This window comes from Myxocyprinus asiaticus, chromosome 46 (assembly GCF_019703515.2).
Source record: "Myxocyprinus asiaticus isolate MX2 ecotype Aquarium Trade chromosome 46, UBuf_Myxa_2, whole genome shotgun sequence".
Lineage (NCBI taxonomy): Eukaryota > Metazoa > Chordata > Actinopteri > Cypriniformes > Catostomidae > Myxocyprinus > Myxocyprinus asiaticus.
Window position 1 is genome coordinate 26,901,146 of NC_059389.1, and position 21,629 is coordinate 26,922,774.

At 36.1% G+C, this 21,629-nt stretch overlaps 1 protein-coding gene across 1 annotated transcript in view; it reads left to right on the top strand.

Annotated features, from left to right (window-relative positions):
• LOC127436304 (WW domain-containing oxidoreductase-like) overlaps window positions 1-21,629 on the top strand; it is a 378,771-nt gene that overhangs the window by 24,134 nt on the left and 333,008 nt on the right. Inside the window, exon 5 of the mRNA XM_051690377.1 lies at window positions 6,245-6,351. Coding sequence (XP_051546337.1) covers window positions 6,245-6,351 — 107 coding nt within the window. The remainder of the gene's footprint in view (window positions 1-6,244; window positions 6,352-21,629) is intronic.

The window sequence follows — 21,629 nt, forward strand, 5'->3', positions numbered from 1 at the left end:
TGCAACATATGTGGACAGCGGGACTAAGTTGTGAAATTTTAAATAATACCAAGCTGTAGAAAGTCAGATTTTTTTTCATCAAATTATTTATTATGTTTCCAGGAGTGTTGGATATTCAGGTTTTTGAGAAGTTACAGACATTAAATCATAAATTAGCATAATTAATTCTGATTCAAAGTAATGACCAGCATCATCCAATCACTGCCAACCATGTTAAAATAAAATGATACATTATAAATTCTGAATCTATGCACTGATTATCATTGTCCCATGTCTGCCAAACATGTTGAATGATCCAAACATCATCTGCAGCCTGAAACTGAACTTTTGGTCTGATTTTAGAAGTGAATGCACTTAGCTGCATAGAGAGCTATAGGATGCTCCCTTGTTCCCTATTTAGTGAATGACTTACAGTAACCTCCAGTGTGCTGTCTGTCTGCACTGGTCTCAGAACAGTTTAAAATGCACCTTATTTTCATCCTAACTCCATATAAAGCCTCTGAAAGCAACAATTTGTCAGCTTTTGGCTGAACCCATTGATTCTCAATGTGGTAATGCACATTAAATATAGAATTTCTATGGAAAAAATGTGCTAAAGTACACATTAGTGGTGTTTCGCAGTAAATCTCTCAAATATATAAAAATGGCATATCAGATGAAACTAGAGAATCTAATCTTTGGTGGGGTCGTACAAGGTTAATACTGCACAGGAAGCACGGCTTTCCCTAAATTTGCCTTCAGTCAATGTTTTTTTGTCCTACCTGGAAGCCATAATTCTCTATACTGTATGATGAGTGGACCAGCTCTCGAATGGGCGGAACTCCGCAACAAGCAGCAATATGTGATTGACAGCGTGTGACAGGGCTCTTCAACTACTTTCTTGCATGGGCCAAATTATCCAGATGAAAACAACTTAAGTAACATGTTACTTAAAAAACACCCTTAATACTGTGCATTTATTTATATTAATATAGTCACAGGGAATACTGTATATTGAATTTAAATTTTGTTAAGGTCTGGCCATAAATTCCTTCATAAGATCTGGCTGAAGAGCAAATGTGACTTATACTCTTAACTAACAAATCATTTTTGATCAACTTTACTTTGGAAAAAAAAAAAATAAAAAAAAAAAAAATATAATAATAACTTTAACATTTTAGGGATATTGTTTACAAACTATTAAAACTGAGAAGAAACATTTAGACCTGCTAAAGCCCTCTCACATTATCAATCCACATATGAAAACAATGGTCATATAATAATGTCATGTTTACTTAAGAATGCATTTAAATTTTGACGCTGACTACCACCCCTGGAGTTGCGAGTTCGAATCCAGGGTGTGCTGAGTGACTCCAGCCAGGTCTCCTAAGCAACCAAATTGGCCCGGTTGCTAGGGAGGGTAGAGTGACATGGGGTAACCTCCTCGTGGTCGCGATTAGTGGTTCTCGCTCTCAATGGGGATCGCGGAGAGTAGCATGAGCCCCCACGTGCCTCCACGTGCCAATGAGCGTTGTTAAACTCACCACTGATTGCTGAGGCTCACGCTTAAGAACGCTGAGTTTTGCACAGAAAGCACTATGGTATTTCAGATGGCTAGACAATTTGTTCAAAAACAGTCGGAGGGCCAGACAAAGATGACTGGTGGGCTAGATTTGGCCCGTGGGCCACCAGTTGACTAACCCTGGCTTATGAAATGTAAAAGCACCGTTGTCGAGGGCTGAGTGGAGATACATGAGCAGTTATTTGCAGTCTGACGTAAAACATCTATTTCAGTTTTCATAATCAAACATTTTGCCTATTGGCACTTTTAATTGTTGCAAAAACTGATTTGAGCTTAGTTGATTATTTTCATTAATATATAGCAGTAGTTCGAGTAGCTTTTGGGAGAAAATTGCTGACACCAAAAACAATTTGTGTTTCCTTTTCTTGAAAAGCACCAGCCGCTGTTGAAATCTTGTGTCAGGCCTCCATACTGAAGTGGAAAAACCTGTGACATGCGTGCAAACGTCACTCATATTCAGTGACAACTGTCAACTTTCATATCCACTGATACTCATAATTCACAGCACTGGAGAAGTTCATAGAGCGATAGAGTTATGCTTCTGTATTTGAGGCGTGTTGGCCTGTCAGGTCTTTCCTGAGCCATGACAGTGTAATATGTTTTACAAGCAGCATGGCCAAGGGTTATTTCACAGTCAGAGAGAGCAGACCACGCCAGCCACTAAACCGCTGCTGCTTGGGAACAGCCATGCAGCGACGCAGCACATTTAATCCACCTGCTGCCTGCTAGTGCACTTAGACGAGTGGTCAAGCCACCGAGTGTCAAGGGACACTCAATTTCCCTGCTGATTTAAAAAAAAAAAAAAAAAAACTTATACCAGTGTCAGCTGGTTTGTTGGTCTTAGCTGGTTTAAGCTGGTATCCCAGCCTGGCCAAGCTGGTGCTCAGCTGGATTAGCTGGTCTCTCAGTTTAAAAAGTGCCCAAATCCCTTCTAAACCAGCCAACACACCAGCCTGTCTTGGTTAGAAAACCAGCTTAGGCTGGTTTAAGAGGTTTTTTGTTTTATTTTGAAGTTCTTGAGATTTTGTTAAAGAAATTGTCACTTTTTAAAAATAGAGTTTTTTTGGGCTCTTGAAAATTTGAGATTTTCACATTATTGTATATATGTGAATAAATAAAGGTACATTACTAGTTTCAGCATTATTTGTACATTGTCACTTTGATCCCCCTCTACAAAATAATGATTACTCAGTAAAAATTTATGGCATTTAATGTTTCAGCTTTCATCATCTTTAATGTAAACTTTCTTTAGACATAATATTAACAGAATTAAAAATTACAGCCGGGGAATTTTCTGAAATTAGGTTGATTTAATGCGTAATAACCCTAATGCGAATTTGTGTCAGAGTGTGTTGCTAGACTGGTGATTCATCCTTGTGACAATGTTAAGAAAGACACATTTTATAGTGTCTCTGATTTAAAGTTCAGCAACCAAAACAGTGTTGGTTACTGTCCGTTTCAGTTAATCAATTAAAAATTCTGATTCGATGATTAATTTGTGTAATTAATCCAAAATGTTCATGAAAGTCCCTGTGTGGCATTTCACATGCATTGTTTTAGTGAAAATATGTATTGTTATATTGATGCAAATAAATTATAATTATGAATATAATTTTTTTTTAATTTAGTAAAAGACATTGTGGAATCATTTATATTTCATTTGATTATTAACCAGATTGTTACTGTATTGATGTTTCCTCTGATTAAGCCATTTCAGTGCAAATACATATCGTCTAAAGGGTGCTATAATAATAATAATAATAATAATAAAAATATATATATATACATACACACACACACTGGTGGCCAAAAGTTTGGAATTATGTACAGATTTTGCTCTTATGGAAAGAAATTGGTACTTTTATTCACCAAAGTGGCATTCAACTGATCACAATGTATAGTCAGGACATTAATAACATGAAAAATTACTATTACAATTTGAAAAAAAATGTTCAGAACTTCTTAAACTATTTCAAAGAGTTTTCATCAAAAAATCCTCCATGTGCAGCAATGACAGCTTTGCAGATCCTTGACATTCTAGCTGTCAGTTTGTCCAGATACTCAGGTGACATTTCACCCCACACTTCCTGTAGCACTTGCCATAGATGTGGCTGTCTTTTCGGGCACTTCTCACGCACCTTACAGTCTATCTGATCCCACAAAAGCTCAATGGGGTTAAGATCCATAACACTCTTTTCCAGTTATCTGTTGTCCAATGTCTGTGTTTCTTTGCCCACTCTAACCTTTTCTTTTGTTTTTCTGTTTCAAAAGTGGCTTTTTCTTTGCAATTCTTCCCATAAGGCCTGCACCCCTGAGTCTTCTCTTTACTGTTGTACATGAAACTGGTGTTGAGCGGGTAGAATTCAATGAAGCTGTCAGTTGAGGACATGTGAGGAGTCTATTTCTCAAACTAGAGACTCTGATGTACTTATCCTCTTGTTTAGTTGTACATCTGGCCTTCCACATCTCTTTCTGTCCTTGTTAGAGCCAGTTGTCCTTTGTCTTTGAGACTGTAGTGTACACCTTTGAATGAAATCTTCAGTTTTTTGGCAATTTCAAGCATTGTATAGCCTTCATTCCTCAAAACAATGATTGACTGATGAGTTTCTAGAGAAAGCTGTTTCTTTTTTGCCATTTTTGACCTAATATTGATCTTAAGACATGCCAGTCTATTGCATACTGTGGCAACTCAAAAACAAAGACAATGTTAAGCTTCATTTAATGAACCAAATAGTTTTCAACTGTTTTTGATATAATGACAAGTGATTTTCTAGTACCAAATGATCAATTTAGCATGATTACTCAGGGATATGGTGTTGGAGTGATGGCTGCTGGAAATGAGGCCTGTCTAGATTTGATCAAAAATGACTTTTTTCAAATAGTGATGGTGCTGTTTTTCACATCAGTAATGTCCTGACTATAATTTGTGATCAGTTGAATGCCACTTTGGTGAATTAAAGTACCAATTTCCTTCCGAAACAGCAAAATCTGTACATTATTCCAAACTTTTGGCTACCTGTGTGTGTGTGTGTGTGTGTGTGTGTGTGTGTGTGTGTGTGTGTGTGTGTGTGTGTATATATATATATATATACACACACACACACACACACACACTTAAAATAAAATATCCTACTTGCAAAAAGCCCTATTTGAATTTTCAGTCAGGTTACTGTGATTAAACTCGTAGGATTTAATGAGTAAAGGTGGCCAGCAGAAAGACCAACATATTTCTGAAGATTATAGGTATAAAAAAAACATGAAGCTTGAGACTCCTGCAGACGGAACAGCAGTTTTCTTCCTCCCGGCGCTGTGGGACACTGCAAATTTAGAGATTTGACCTTTTTTGTCCTTCGTATGATGGAAAAATACACCATTCCACCCATCTAAAATTCTCTCAGATTTTTTAAAACTTGTTTATTAATGGCGGACTTGCAAACTTAAGCCATTGTTTAGAACTTCAGGATTTTTCTTCCCGTATCTATTCTGAGACACGCGTACCTTTATGACTGGTGCCCACTCCGGTAATAAAGTGCTGATGCCAGCTTTAGAGAAACTTTAAACACACTTGGTGTTATCAAAGGCACAATGCAAAATGGCAAGTCAGCAAACCAGCCAAAACAATACCCCAAGTCCCCCCTAAATATAACCTTTTTCAGTGTAGCAAATATTTTGTGTTTCTGCCTTCCCCCAACCGTGTATATTTAGATGGTTGTTTCTACCTTTTGGGTTCAGCTGACCCATTTAGACCGGTGATTTTGGAAATGAATTTTAGAAATTGATATGAGGCAGTCATCAGAGTCATTTTCAAATGAATGAGGCAAAAGTATCTTTGACGCTTTATCACAGTGCGTCTTATCACATTAGCTTTGAAGTGCTTTAAGATCATGGGTTGTGCAAGAAAGTTTGTCTTTACAAACTGTATACTATAGCAGTTTAAAAAAAAAAAAGTTTTAGAATCTATTTTTTCTTTTCAATTTTCCCTTTCAGTTTAGTTCAGTTTTCATTCGTTTTATTAGTGTTAGTTTTAGCTTTGTTTGCTAGTTTTAGTCACTCTTTTTTTTTTTTAATATATATATTTATATTTTGTTTTTATTTTAATTTTGGGCTGTCTGGTGTTTTCACTATTATATGGCATTTTCATTTTCTAACCTTAATGAAGGTAGGGTGTAAAGGTTTCATTTTTTATTTTATTTTATGTTTATTTCAATTAACAGAAATGTTTTCACTTAGTTTCTATTAACATAAGTAAAGTATTGAATAATCCGTTAATAATACTATACTGTGGTCGTTTATGTCCTTTTCAAAGGTTTTAATTCTGTTTCTTGTCTTTAGGATTGACTTTTTTGTTTCCTGCAGGAGAGGTGCCTCAAGGTCATGTCCTTGGTCCATTTTCATTTAATTATCTGTTCAGAAGCTATTGGAGTTTTGATCATTTACATCACTTGAAAAGGGACTTGATTGAGTATCTTAATGAAGAGCCTTTGGCTTTCTGTTTGATGGAGAATGAATCCGAGATATGAAATTCTCCAGCTCATCTTCACGGCACCCGTTCACCCTCCGATTTGGTCGCTGCAAATAATGGCAAGAGCACTGCAAAGTTATCAGAGTGGAATGACTTATCTCAATCATGTCATTTCTCTTCTCCCACAACCCCTCTTACACCCACCCTTACCCTATCTGCAGGTTTTGAGACTGCCCGATCATTTGCTCTTCACGGCGCCCATGTGATCTTAGCCTGCCGTAACAAAAGTCGTGCCAGTAAAGCAACGAGTCTGATATCAGAAGAGTGGGTTAGTATAAAGACACACACACACACACACACAGAGAAAGAGAACTCCTGACCTTTACATTTCATATGTTACATTTTGTGTAGCTATTCATAGGCATCCACCTTCTAAGGGGCTGTTAATACATGAATTGTTCTTGCATTTAAAAAAAAAGCAAGATGGAGAGCAATGTATTTTCTCTTAGATCGCACAAACACATAAGGGGAACAAAATACGCACTCTTACTATGATCTACAATGTACAGTATAACAAAATAAACACTACAAAGTAAACGTTGTATAGGCTAATATATACTGTAATTCATCAACAGTAGATCATCAGCGATTGCTTGTCACAATTGTCTGGTTTTCCGGTAATCTGGTATAAAATAAAAACAGATTTTTCCTTTTCTCTTGGGACACCGTCAGTCAAAATCAACATAAACATTCAAATGAAATTATGGTTAATGTATATCTCCATAACAACAAAACCTCTTCGGAGCACTAATTTTTATAACCTTACTTTATGAAACCCCTGAAAAAAAAAAAAAACTATTGGCACTGATTTATTGGTAAAATCGATATATCGGCGACCTTTAATCAAGATTTCTCTCTACGACCTCTAATCAAGATTTCTTTCTACTTTAAAAAATAAATAAAAATATTGCCGGCAATCTATCTGTAAAACCGATATATCGACGACTTCTAATCAAGATTTCTCTCTACTTTAAAAAAACAACAACTATTGGCACCAATTTATCTGTAAAACCGATATATCGGGGCAACCTCTAATCAAGATTTCTCTCTACTTAAAAAAACAAAAATCAATAACTAGCACCAATTTATCTGTAAAACCAATATATATCGGTGACCTCTAATCAAGATTTCTCTCTACTTCAAAAAAACAACTATTGGCACCAATTTATCTGTAAAACTGATATATCGGTGACCTCTAATCAAGATTTCTCTCTACTTTAAAAAAAAAAAAACAACAACTATTGGCGACAATTTATCTGTAAAACAGATATATCGGCAACTTCTAATCAAGATTTCTCTCTACTTAAATAAAATAAAAAATATTGGCACCAATTTATCTGTAAAACCGATATAACGGCAACCTCTAATCAAGATTTCTCTCTACTTAAAAAAAAAAAATCAAATATTGGCACCAATTTATCTGTAAAACCAATATATCGGTGACCTCTAATCAAGATTTCTCTCAATTAAAAAAAACAAAAACTATTGGCATCTAATCAAGATTTCTCTTGACTTTTCCGCCAACTTGGGATGATTTTTTTTCCACTGAGCTCATTGCAAAAAAATAAATAAATAAAAAAAAATCATATTTTTAATTAATCTTTGTCTTGTTTTTTAGTAAAAATATCAAAAACTCCTTAAAACAATTTACCTGTTAAGCAAAACTGCATAAGATATAAAGACTTCTTCACAGAGAATCTACTGTGTCTTGAATACAACAGTGTATTTTGCATTGTGACACTGGCAGATTTTTTTCACTAATCTTTAGCACACAAGTGAAAAAATGTGTCTAACTTCTAAAAGCAAACTTTAAAAGAATAGTTCACCCAAAAATGAAAATGATCTTATCATTTACTCACCCTCATGCCATCCCGGATATGTCTTCAGCAGAACACAAATTAAGATTTTTATAAGAATATCTCATCTCTCTTAGTTCATACAATGTAAGTGAATGGGTTCATAATTTTGAAGCTCCAAAAATCACATAGGTCCACATACAAGTAGCCCATATTACTCCAGTTGTTAAATCAATGTCTACAGATGTGATGATAGGTGTAGGTGAGAAACAGATCAATATTTTCTGTAATTTTTTTACTATTAATTCTTCTCCTTGCTCTGTCAATCTCCATTTTAACTTTCACTTTTACATTCTTCTTGTGTTTTTGGTGATTCTCTTTCTTTATGCATATCGCCCCTTACTGAGCAAGAAGAAGGATTTTTTAGAAAAAATGTACTTAAATATTGATCTGTTTCTCACCCACACCTATCATATCACTTCTGAAGACATGGATTTAACCACTGGAGTCTTGCGGATTACTTTTATGCTGCCTTTATGTGCTTTTTTGAGCATCAACATTTTGGCACCCATTCACTTGCATTGTATGAACCTACAGAGCAGAGATATTCTTCTAAAAATCTTCATTTGTGTTCTGCAAAAGAAAGAAAGTCATACACATCTGAGATGGCATGAAGGTGAGTAAATGATGAGAGAATTTTCATTTTTGGGTGAACTATCCCGTTCAATCTAAAACCTCTCTTAAAGAACATCCAGCTTCTATGACCCATTAACAAATAGCAACTTTACCAGCCTAATTTTTTATTAATATTCTCTCTACTCCTGAAGTTGTATGTCAAGCTTTTTCTGATCTCACCGATAGACTCCATTATTAGCGGAAGGGGGGGAGCGAGGGCCGTCTGATAATTAACTTTGATTATTGCACTAATATTGTGGCACTCTTGACACTCCCCTAGATTTATGAGTGTGAGAAAATAAACAAATGAAATGTAGGTGCTGGAGCAGAAAGAATAAGCTATTACGAGGCACAGTAATTACAGCCGTCTTGAGACTCGAATTAGTTGATTAATTACAGGATGCCAATGGATTACAGGGGAATCTAAAGTGTTTTAAAGCAGTGGCAATATCTAATTGAACAAAGCCCTCTCTCGACGCTGGATAATTCCTCGGCCTCGACAACTTCAAATCACGTCATGTTTTAATAAATGTATCAGCTCCGCTCGGAGGCATTTTACAAGCGTACCGCAATCCGCCGGCAGAGAAACGGTACGGAGACATTCACAGAATCCTTTAATAATCAGAGTTATTAAAGAACATTGAAATATTAAGGCAAATTACCTCGCAAAAAAGCAGAATGATCTGATTAATGTTTACCGACACCTTACTGGGACTTTTAATTTTTCATTCTCTAACAATTATTGCGAAATATTTGCAAGATGTTTGAATGTAATTCTCAAAATATGAGCCCTCTGGACTTTTCTTTTGAGAAATGAGGAAAGTAATACTGCAAGATGGCTTGATCAGGTTAAGATTTTCATATTCTGATTAAAAAATATTGAATTTGATTTGACTCCTAAAGCGCAGCTGCAGCAGGATGAGTAATGGAAGGTATGATATCTGAATAAATCTCATCGGCGGGAAATGCATACTTACACCTCAGGAGTGATATTAATAGATCCGGGAAAGGACAGGACTAGGAAATTAATCGTTAAAATGATGAATGTACTCTCCGTTGTCTTCCCACGCTCTTCTGGTAAGGTTACGTTGATAAAGATGTGTGTTTTGGAACTTATACAATGAAAGGTCATCATATCTACTTCCGAGGTCACTTGGAGCATTGTACGGGATTGCAGAGGTGCTGGGGAAGTGTTAGTGATGAAAATTACTGTTGAACATCTTGAATTCAGAGTCGAAACCTGCCGCTTTTGGCCCTGTATACTTTTAGAAAATAAGCTCTCTTAAAACATACTTTTTACACTCTCACTAGTTTAATTGGTCTGCTAGCTATATCCAAAAGTGTATATACATGCATCACGGAGAATTCTGTAATTCGCATGAACAGAAAAGTTTCTGTTCACAAGTGATGTTTTACTTTTTTCTTAATAATCTTTAAATTTCACATCAGTATCATATTTCATGTATCATATTTAGTGTTAGGTAAGTTACTTAAAAACTAATCCACTATAAAATACTAATTCTTTAAAAGTGTAATCAGACTACTTTACTGATTTACTAATTACTTTGCTTTTTGTGTTATTTTCTAAACCACTTCACAGAAATTACAAAAGTAATTAGATTACAGTAACTAATTTGGAATCAGATTTTTTTTTTCAAGTGTCCTCTTCACTGACACCGTTGTTACCAAGTACTCAAGTCTGGGACTTGACAGCATGGTAAAACATTTCCAAGACAGTTTTTATTGCGACTTTTATATAGAAAAAAATTATGTTGATACAGTGCATCCGGAAAATATTCACAGCGCTTCACTTTTTCCACATTTTGTTATATTACAGGCTTATTCCAAAATGGACTAAATTCATTATTTTCCTCAAAATTCTACAAACAATACCCCATAATGACAATGTGAAAGAAGTTTGTTTGAAATCTTTGCAAATTTATTCAAAATAAAAAATGAAAAAAATCACATGTACATAAGTATTCACAGCCTTTGCCATGACACTCAAAATTGAGCTCAGGTGCATCCTGTTTCCACTGATCATCCTTGAGATGTTTCTACAACTTGATTGGAGTCCACCTGTGATAAATTCAGTTGATTGGACATGATTTGGAAAGGCACACACCTGTCTGTATAAGGTCCCACAGTTAACAGTGCATGTCAGAGCACAAACCAAGCCATGAAGTCCAAGGAATTGTCTGTAGACCTCCGAGACAGGATTGTATCGAGGCACAGATCTGGGGAAGGGTACAGAAACATTTCTGCAGCATTGTAGGTCCCAATGAGTACAGTGGCCTCCATCATCCGTAAATGGAAGAAGTTTGGAACCACCAGGACTCTTCCTAGAGCTGGCCGCCCGGCCAAACTGAGCGATCGGGGGAGAAGGGCCTTAGTCAGGGAGGTGACCAAGAACCCGATGGTCACTCTGACAGAGCTCCAGCATTTCTCTTTGGAGAGAGGAGAACCTTCCAGAAGAACAACCATCTCTGCAGCACTCCACCAATCAGGCCTGTATGGTAGAGTGGCCAGACAGAAGCCACTCCTCAGTAAAAGGCACATGACAGCCCGCCTGGAGTTTGCCAAAAGGCACCTGAAGGACTCTCAGACCATGAGAAACAAAGATTGAACTCTTTGGCTTGAATGGCAAGCGTCATGTCTGGAGGAAACCAGGCACCGCTCATCACCTGGCCAATACCATCCCTACAGTGAAGCATGATGGTGGCAGCATCATGCTGTGGGGATGTTTTTCAGCGGCAGGAACTGGGAGACTAGTCAGGATCGAGGGAAAGATGAATGCAGCAATGTACAGAGACATCCTTGATGAAAACCTGCTCCAGAGCGCTCTGGACCTCAGACTGGGGCGAAGGTTCATCTTCCAACAGGACAACGACCCTAAGCACACAGCCAAGATAACAAAGGAGTGGCTACGGGACAACTCTGTGAATGTCCTTGAGTGGCCCAGCCAGAGCCCTGACTTGAACCCGATAGAACATCTCTGGAGAGATCTGAAAATGGCTGTGCACCGACGCTCCCCATCCAACCTGATGGAGCTTGAGAGGTCCTGCAAAGAAGAATGGGAGAAACTGCCCAAAAATAGGTGTGCCAAGCTTGTAGCATCATACTTAAAAAGACTTGAGGCTGTAATTGGTGCCAACGGTGCTTCAACAAAGTATTGAGCAAAGGCTGTGAATACTTATGTACCTGTGATTTTTTTTTTTTTTTTTTTTTTTTTTTTCAGTTTTTTTTTTATTTTTATAAATTTGCAAAGGTTTCAAACAAACTTCTTTCACGTTGTCATTATGGGGTATTGTTTGTAGAATTTTTAGGAAAATAATTAATTTAATCCATTTTGGAATAAGGCTGTAACATAAAATGTGGAAAAAGTGAAGCGCTGTGAATACTTTCCGGATGCACTGTATATATTGCAGTTTTTCAGCATTTCCTCGGGTGTCGTGACATCGTCCCCTCGTGATCACGAGCAGCTCTGTGTGCTGATGTCATTTCTTGCGCTAAAACATTGCTGATTGTCTTGAGAGAAACAATAGTTTATTAATAGAGGCGGGCAAGGTTGCACTGCAGATCTCTGTGTCTGTGCGAACAAGCTTACTAATCACACTGTAAACGCCTCCGTCTTTCCATTTACAGTAATCACAGCAGCAAACGTATAGAAAAGAGCAAAGTCACGCTGATTCAGCTGTTCTATGCCCACACAGACACACACACACACACACACACACACACACTTGTCATTTGCTTTAACCCCTCGGCTAGGAACCAATCCATCTCTGGTTCCGTGATCCTCTGGGGTTATCTGTGGACGGAGGGGTTGAGGGTCATCCAGGGGTTAGTTCAAGGTCGCAGCAAGGTGCTCCATCAGTTTAGAGGTCAGGAGGAAGTGTAGTAGCATTGTTTTCAGGGCCATGAGTCTGGGTTCTTCACCTCCCTCTGGGTTGTGCTGTTGAGGAAAACATGAGAACAAAACACAGGATGGATTTCCCAGATATATTACCTTCTTAACTGCGTGCTGCTTCAACTATGAGCACTTATTTCAACTACAAGTCACAGGGGTTGATTTTTATTAAAACTAACAGATATCAGCTTTGTCTTTTTGTTATAAAAAGGACACTTTAAAACTGCCTTCGGAACTTTTTGACCAGGCCTTCAGAATTTATTTTCAGTACATTTCAAATGTCTTTAATGTAAAGATGTTATTGTTTTATGCTTGTCCCAGACCCAGACTGTCAATCTTCCATTTTAAAAATATAATTGATTACATTTTTAAAACTATGATATTTAGCCTAAGAATGAAATAAACAAACCATTTCAAAATTGACTGTGTGAAAATGATTTAAATCAGGTCAAGTCAGCTTTTTTTAACTGTTGTGGCTTCATTTACACCACAACCAATATTTTTTGTACAGTGTAGTAAAGTAAATTTTATTGCAAGAACTTTCGACATTTAATCATGTGCAAGATATGAATTATAAATATCTATAAATACATTTTCACTAGTTAAAATGCAAATTCTTGTGATCAGCAATGGAATTCTTACCAAAGAAAATGCCATTTTTTTTATATCAGTCATTTTCTTTTTTGCAGTAGTATAAATGTTAATTTTTGATCTATAAAAATGACGCAGTTACTCACAGAAATACCCATTCTTGAAATCAAAAAATTAATTTTAACATGTAAAAGCTGTCATTTTTTTTTTATCTGTAACTGAATTTGCACTAGTAGAAGTTTACTGTGATCTGTCATTCACTCTTGATCAAACAAAATTACAGATATTTGAATAACTTTCTTGCTAGTTACATTTACATTTATGCATTTGGCAGACGCTTTTATCCAAAGCGACTTACAGTGCCCTTATTACAGGGACAGTCCCCCTGGAGCAACCTGGAGTTAAGTGCCTTGCTCTAGGACACAATGGTGGTGGCTGTGGGGATTGAACTGGCAACATTCTGATTACCAGTTATGTGCTTTAGTCCACTATGCCACCACCACTCCATAGTTAAAATTCCAAATACACATTATACAAATTATGTTTTATATCAATAATTACATTGTTACTAGTGCAAATGTCCATTCCTGATATCAGCATTTGCATTAAAACTAGTAAAAATGCCAATTTTTGATATCTGTCATTTTCACTAGTGGCAAAATTAAAGGGGTTATGACATACATACATTTTTTTTTTAAAAATTTTTCATAATTGTATTATCTTCCCTGAAGTCCACTTATAATGTTAGTAAAGTTTTTTTTTTGTACCAAACAGTCATAATTTAGTAATATATAATAATCCGCCCCCCCCCCCCCCCCGGTCTCTGGCCCTCTGTCTGCGTCTTTTAAAGCTGCACGAAATGTATGATAACGGTCAAAGCCGTGCAAGTTTATGTAGAAAAACATTTAAATCCAGACAGACACATGAAGGTGTCCTGTGTAAGTCCACTTTGGATGAATTTACCTGTGTGACTGACTGAGCACCAGTGGGCGGGGCCAAGGGTGCAATGATGAAAAATAGGCGTATTTATGATGTAAGAGGCAGTCATATGCAGATGTATTTGGTCCTTGTGACGTCACAAGTTCCACAAATTCCAAACGAGCCATTTTTGCAGCTTGGTTTTAATAAATAATCTCTTTATATTAAGGAGGAAGTTTTCAGTTCTGAAACTTACAGTATGTTTTTATAGTACAATGACCTCTTATATGTCAAAAGATCTTGGAAAATTTGATTCCTCATGTCATGACCCCTTTTAAGATATCTTTAATTACTCTTCAATATATTGATACCTGCAATCTATTTCCAGATATCTGAAATATAAAATAAAATTAATTTACAGATATCCAAAAATATCATTTTTACAAGTTGTATTTTAAATTGTCAGGAATAGATATTTGTCGTAGTAGCTATGTAATCATTAATATAAAAATTATCATTTTTACTAGTAAGAAGTACAGTACATAGATTAAGTGTTGAGGGGGCTTGCGATAAAAGTTAGTGTACTTGTTTACCAAAATATGTGTGATGCGTGAAGGAATGTGGAGAAATATTAATTTGTGAACTGAATACTTGTATGTCATTTTCAGTCAAGCTGTGATTGCACTGTTTGACATTGTAAGTAAATTAAACTCGTTAATTCCTAAAAGTCCACAGGGCCGAAATTGACCATAATTGAAGAAACACCAATCTTCTGTTATATCCAGTTTTGTTGTCTTATAGTTGGATGAGAAAGACTTTGTCAGAAGGAAACTCCTAAAACACCTAAATGTCCAGATCTAGGAGAAATGTAAAACAAGATAAACACACATACATTTATCAGCCACCAGGAGTCTGACCACAGACTTTCAGAGTGGAGGAGATTCGAAAAGGAGGAAAATTGATATTATGAATGTGTTTTACAATGTGAAGCACATTGGTGGTGTTTGTGGTGTTGAGCGGGTGGAGTTTTTATATTATGTTGGGCCCACAGTAAAGACAGACAGGAATTAAACCACAGATGTGCACTAGAGCAAATAAAAACACCCCTGCTTGGTCGCCTAAAGACCTATTGTACAATTCTTTTAAAACAGCTTTTGTTTTTCATTAATTGATCAGGTGGTGACTTGTAAACTAACAGCATTTATTAATCTTAGTTATTGTTAATTTTTTCCATCCATCCATCCATCTGAGTCATTTGGCATATTTAATATGAAACTGCAATTTTCTTTGTCAAAATACGAGTTACTGTTACTGCTGTAAATGTTTTTATTAATTTTAGTAAGGGTGATGATGTGTATTTGAAAAATCTTTATTTTGGCACATGCCAAAATATTCCAGCAGAGTGGATCCCTGGAGCGAGTAGTTCTATGATGGCTCACGTGAGTCGCGCCCCACTGAGCACACTCGCATAAAAACTAGACTTCAGTTGCGCTGCACAAGCATGCATCTAAGATGAGAATTCTTAGAATTTAGCATGTATAAAGCACCGAACATGAGATGAATATCATTAATTTAGTGTCAGTGGGGCAAAATTTAGCTTGGGCGGCTGCCGAAAAATGTTCAACGCAGAAAAAAACCCTAGTTATGATGTTGTGTTTTGTGACATAATGGATAATCGTAGCTCATCAGATTTGCTACACTATATTTGCATCCGGAGGTTTGAACAGAGGCATAAAACTCTCACAATGCCTCGTTACAGAGGACAGCAGAGTAGGTGCATTAATATAGAATATAGGTGATAAAAACAAACTGAAGATACCTGTGCATTAAACGGTTTTAACGCACACTTTTCAGCCAATCAGAATCAAGTATTCGAATAGACCATGGTATAATGATTGTCAATGATCTAAGGGGTGATGGTACTGTAGTAGATAAATCAGGTATGTTGTGTTTGTGGGTCGAGTCCATGAGTGTGTATGTTTAATTTTCTTGATTGTCTATAAAATTCTGCTGATCTTTGATTCATGTTCCCGGGGGGGGATGTTTAATAAAGTCCCGAGAGGCATTGTTTTCAGATCAAGGCCTGTCTAATGTCCAGCAGAATAACTTAACAACTTTCACCCATTTAAAAGCATTAGCCAAATTTTTATCTCGTTGTGTCAAAATGGTAATGAGGTGCTTTGTAATCATGTTAATTGCCTACCTAGCTCCATGTTAGCATGCATTCATTGTTTCCACGGAATGGTATTTACAGTCGAGATGAAAATTAACACGCGGCGTGTCGACTGAAGATCTGTTGTGTTGTTGGGGTGAGCTGTGGAACCAATTAGGGCGAGCCCTGCTCTCCACTGAGGGCTTATGAGAGGAAAACACAACCTTGTAATGTGTAAAAAGCAAATTAACATTGTGGTGGATAGACAGGTCTTTGTAATTAGATAACTGACCATGTTTAGACTTCATGGTCTTCAGCCATCTTCAGTAAATGCAGCCCGCTCCTGTCATGTTGTGCTTCTTATTTAGTACTAGAGAATGGAAAAGTACTCTACTTTCAGTGGCAAAGCTAGTTGTGTTCTGAATAAGCAGTATATTTAAACCTACCATGGACCAATGTTGGGGGGAAACTAATTAAATGTAAATTAAGCAATAATCAAACACGTTCTGCTAAACAGTCTACTATAAAGTCTGAAATCTGTTTCTTTTAAAAGAACTGGTTCAAAAAAACGATTCACTGATTCATTTCAGTCCTTATGCCGAAGTTCCTGTAGGTCATTTTGCGTTTTTTTTTTCTTGTGGCAAACTATTTAGTTAAATGCTGCTGTTTCCACTCAGGTATATACATATAGGATGTTTTCTGATTTATTAGCTTTAAATTGCTTGTTAAAATCAGGATTTCAACTGTCATGGAAAACTTTGAAATATCAGGGAATATTAAAAAAGTGTTTTCTCATGGAAATTTCTAGAGTGAATAATATATATATATATATATATTGTGTCGAGGAGGAGGGCGGGGCCGGCCGTGTGGACTCACAGCCCCCAGTCGGGCTAATCAGCCGAGGAGAGGGATAAGGCCGAGCCGGAGGTGGCAGTTCAGGAGAGAGAGAGCCACACGCAGCTGCCGCATGCGTGTTTGTGTTTTGTGTCTTTTTGTTTCATTAAATATAAAAAAAAAAAATAAAAAAAATAAAAAAAAAGTTTAATTAAATATTACTTTGACTGTTCAGCCGGTTCCCGCCTCCTCGTTGTCACATATTAAATTTTTTCTCTGCTCTGAAATATTCTATCGGATGGATATTGCTCTTGTGTAGAGTAAAACATGCTCCAGTTTACTGTATAAAGTAAAACAAGCTCCAGTTTACTTCTTTAGAGTGATTTATTCAAACTTTTAGAAATCGGTCAAAATAATTCCTTAGCAAATTGGACTGAATCAAAATGATTTTTAAAAAATCTGTATCAAGTAATCAAAATGCCTGGAAAAGTCATGGAAATTCATTGGTCAAAAAAAGTGGGAACACTGTAAAATTTTATGTTGTCACTGTAATTAAAATCCTCCATTTTGTCATTAGCTAGTTTTGTTATTTGCTTGTAGTGTAGCTAACTTCTCAAAATGGTAGCTAGGCTGTAGTTTAACAATTTTAAACAATAAGAGATAAACAAAACAATAACATTTTAAATATAAGCTTTTAGCTGAAGCTGTAGCTTCACGAAAACTTTGTGGATGAATTAGCTATTAGAAGACCTGTTGCATATAATTGCTTTTGGGAGTTTCAGTGTAGTGCAAGAGAACAAAAGATGTTTGGGGAAAATTATTCAGTGTTTAGTCTGGTTTTTTAGTGATGAGATGGGATGGAAATAAGCATGTCTTTGAACCATAAAAATAAATAAATAAATAAACATGAAAAAAAAAAAAAACACCTGTTACTGTAGCTACATAAAGACTGGACTAAGGCTAATTATGTTTGCTTTGCCACTGCTAGGTGTATTCAAGTTATTTGCGGGTTTAGTCTTTTAGTCTGCCATTTAGCCTTTGATGAGGTAACAAGAGACCCCCGTTCTCAGTGGTCTGACTCAAATATTAATTAGAACAGAATAAGATTGGGGTCAAATTCATTCTGTGTGTGAAACAGAAACATGCTAATCCAAATTGAGAGGAAAAACCAAACACAGGATCAGATACTGAAATTTCTAAAGCAGTTCTTTTCAGACAGGATTCGTTTTCGAAACAATGTTTGAGTTATAATCATTAACATAAGATATCTGTGATTTTAGGTATGGATTCGGACAGGATTGGAATCTTTCTAGTTTTTATAAAGATGGTAGTGGTGACTTACATGTGCTGTTAATGCATGAATTAGGAAACTCATTGAAATAAATAAGACTTAAATGTTTGATTAATTATATAATGATAACATGTTGTAACTAGGGCTGGAAATGTAATGCATTAATTTCTGCAATTAATAGTTGACTGTTTAACATGTAAAAAAAAAAAAAATAGCATCCATCTGTCCGTCCATCCATCCATCCATCCATGTTTTTACCCACTTCCTTTGGCTGAAATTGGCATATATACATTTCCATCAGGTACACGCTCGACTCAACTGTACATCCTAGCACAGAAACTGATCGTACGGCGCAGTGCACAGTTGTAGAATAGAGACTTCACCCGCAAGTGGTGAGCCAAGTGTGGGAGAGATACGGGCAAGCTGCCGTATCTCTTCGCATCACCTGAAAACACTCATCATCTGAGCCACTGTCAAAAAAACAAAACTGCACGAGAGAGACCCAGCATGAGCGTGATAGAGACTAAACAACAGCCAGAAAAATAAAATAAAATTGTTTTGAGATTTTAAACATCAGCAAATTAAACTTCAGCATTCAATTTGTTTTATAACTGTATGTATAGTGTCTAATAATGCATTGGCAATGTACACTTAAGTTTATTTTACCAATAAAGCTTGATATGAACTGAATCTGCCAATTTGATCTTATTATTCAAATAGTCCACTGGAAAATGGCATGCATGTTCACTGATTTTATGGCATGCATACAGATATTTGTATCAAAGATTTATAGCTGTAAAAATTTGTCCATTTTAACTTTATCTGTAAAAATGGAATATTATAACATATTATAATATTTTTTCGATTCACAGCCTTAGTTGTAACATGTTACAAATGATATGTGCGGTGTTGGGTAGATTAATTCTAAAATGTAATCTGGTATTGATTACAAATTACAGAACTAAAACTATAATTAGTAATGTAATATTTTAGATTGCACTTTTAAGATTATCTAAACTTATTGTTTTTGGATTATTTATTACATGCTGACTTTGTGCTTTTTGGAGCTTCAAAGTTCTGGTCACCGTTCACTTACATTGTATGGACCTACAGAGCTGAAATATGTTTCTAAAAATATTCATTTGTGTTCTACAGAATTAAAATGAGTAAATGATGAGAGAATCTTCATTATTGGGTGAACCATCCCTTTAATACACTTAAAATTTGCATCATCAAAACATGTAATAAGTAATCCAAAAGCAATCAGATAATCTAAAAAGTGCAATCTAAAAGATTACATAACTAATTAGATGAGGGTTTTCATATTCCTTTTAAGGACCAATTTACAATTTCATTAAACATTAGTAAACATAAAATCAAACAATTTGCAATTTGTTAGCAAATTGGCAATTCTGCGAATGTCAAGACTGATATGTAATGAATATGTTATCATGTAATCCTTAAAACTAACTTTAATTTAAATACATATTTAAAATATAATGTAATTACAAGTACATGATTTTTTGTAATCTGGTTATGATATATAGATATTATGTTACTCCCCAACACTGATTATGTAGTATATAATTAAGAGAAGAAATAATACCTGATCATACTTGATGCTGCAACTACAGTGGCCAGTACAATCTGAGCAGTTTCTGTAATCAGATTCTTAATGATTAATTTTGTTTTTACATTGGATTGCCAGCAGAACTTGAACCATCTACTGTTATTTTAACCTGAAACTTGGCAAAAACATCTAAATCCATAATGAACAAGGCAGTTTGATAAATTTGGCTTTAGGTATGGTATTTGACGAAGGTCAAAATAGATTTACTGTACATGGATGCAATTGGCGAACACTTTTAAAGGGACTATTTATTCCATCAGTCCATGCAGTCCCTAGGAATTGAACTCATGTCCTTGGTGTTGCAAGCGCCATGCTCTGCCAGTTGAACTTTAAGAACATTAAGCATTGCAATTCCTATCTGGAGTTGACTGAAAAACGGTAAGGAATTTGCTCTATAATTTTTTTTACAGAGGTTGTGTGAGCAAAACCCAGATATGTTCAACTTGTTCTGGATTAAAATCACAAAGTACACCTGTGAAAAACACATTTTCCATCCGAACAGGGCCTAAGCCTATTTTTATTTGTATTTTTTTGCTTGGCTCTTTGAATCACAGCATGTTAAATTAAGATCTGGATTTGTTTGGAGGAAGAGCCTGGGAGCTTGTGTATATTAACGTCCTGTGTCATGTTGACTTGGGTGCTGGGACGATGGCCTTGATTGTGGGTGAAGGCTGGTGGATCCAAAGAGGAAGTGACATGTCGGGAATGCTGACCATGAGTATTGTTGGGCAGCCTGGGGCCAGGGGGCACACTGCTCTTTTTGAGAGACTCCTTGAGCCACTCGTGTGTGTGTGTGTGTGTGTGTGTGTGTGTGTGTTTGTGTGTGGGTGTATGAGTGCTGGTGTTTTTGGAGAACACAGCAGGTCATTCTGATATCATTTTATTTTAAAATATTTTTATTTTGGGAGAAAACAATTGAAGGTTGTAAAGTATTAATGCCATATTAAGACGTTATTGAATTTTTTCATTTTACATGTGATTACTTGCCAGAATAAGCTGCAAAGTTTATGGATATAGTCAAAAGTGTGGCTATATGAGACTAAATATAAAGGTAGGATGAGTGTAGTCAGTGGCTTTCTTCTAATGACCAGGAATGGTTGAAGGTTAAAGAGTTCGCTGCTTTTCACCTTGCTTTATTAACTTTCTGCTCAACCCTTCATCTGTTACGTGCCAATGGGATTAATTAAAATAGTTAGGCAAATAATTACAATGAAAAGTTCATACGGTATTACTCAATTAAATGATGTGTCCTCTTTATTTATTTAGAGATGTGAGCTAGTATAGATTTAGAGCACTGGATCAGGCTTTCTCCTCTCTTCATATACAGTGGCAAGAAAAAGTATGTGAACCCTTTGGAATTAGCTGGTTTTCTGCATTAATTGGTCATAAAATGTGATCTCATCTTTAGCTGTCACTCTAGGGTTCTTCTTTACATCATTGAGCATTCTGCAGTGTGCCATTTGAGTAATCTTAGCTGGATGGCCGCTTCTAGGGAGAGTAGCCACAGTACTAAACCGTCTCTATTTAAAGACTATTTGTTTAACTGTGGACAGATGAATATCTAAGCTCTTCGAGATTATTTTGTTACCCTTTCCAGCTTTATGTGAAGCAACAATTCTTGATCGTAGGTCTTTTGAAATAGATTTTTTTGCGAAGCATGGACCACATCAGCAGGTGCTTCTTGTGAATAGCAATCTCAAAATGTTTGAGTGCTTTTTTAAGTCAAAGTATCTTTAACGCACACCTCTA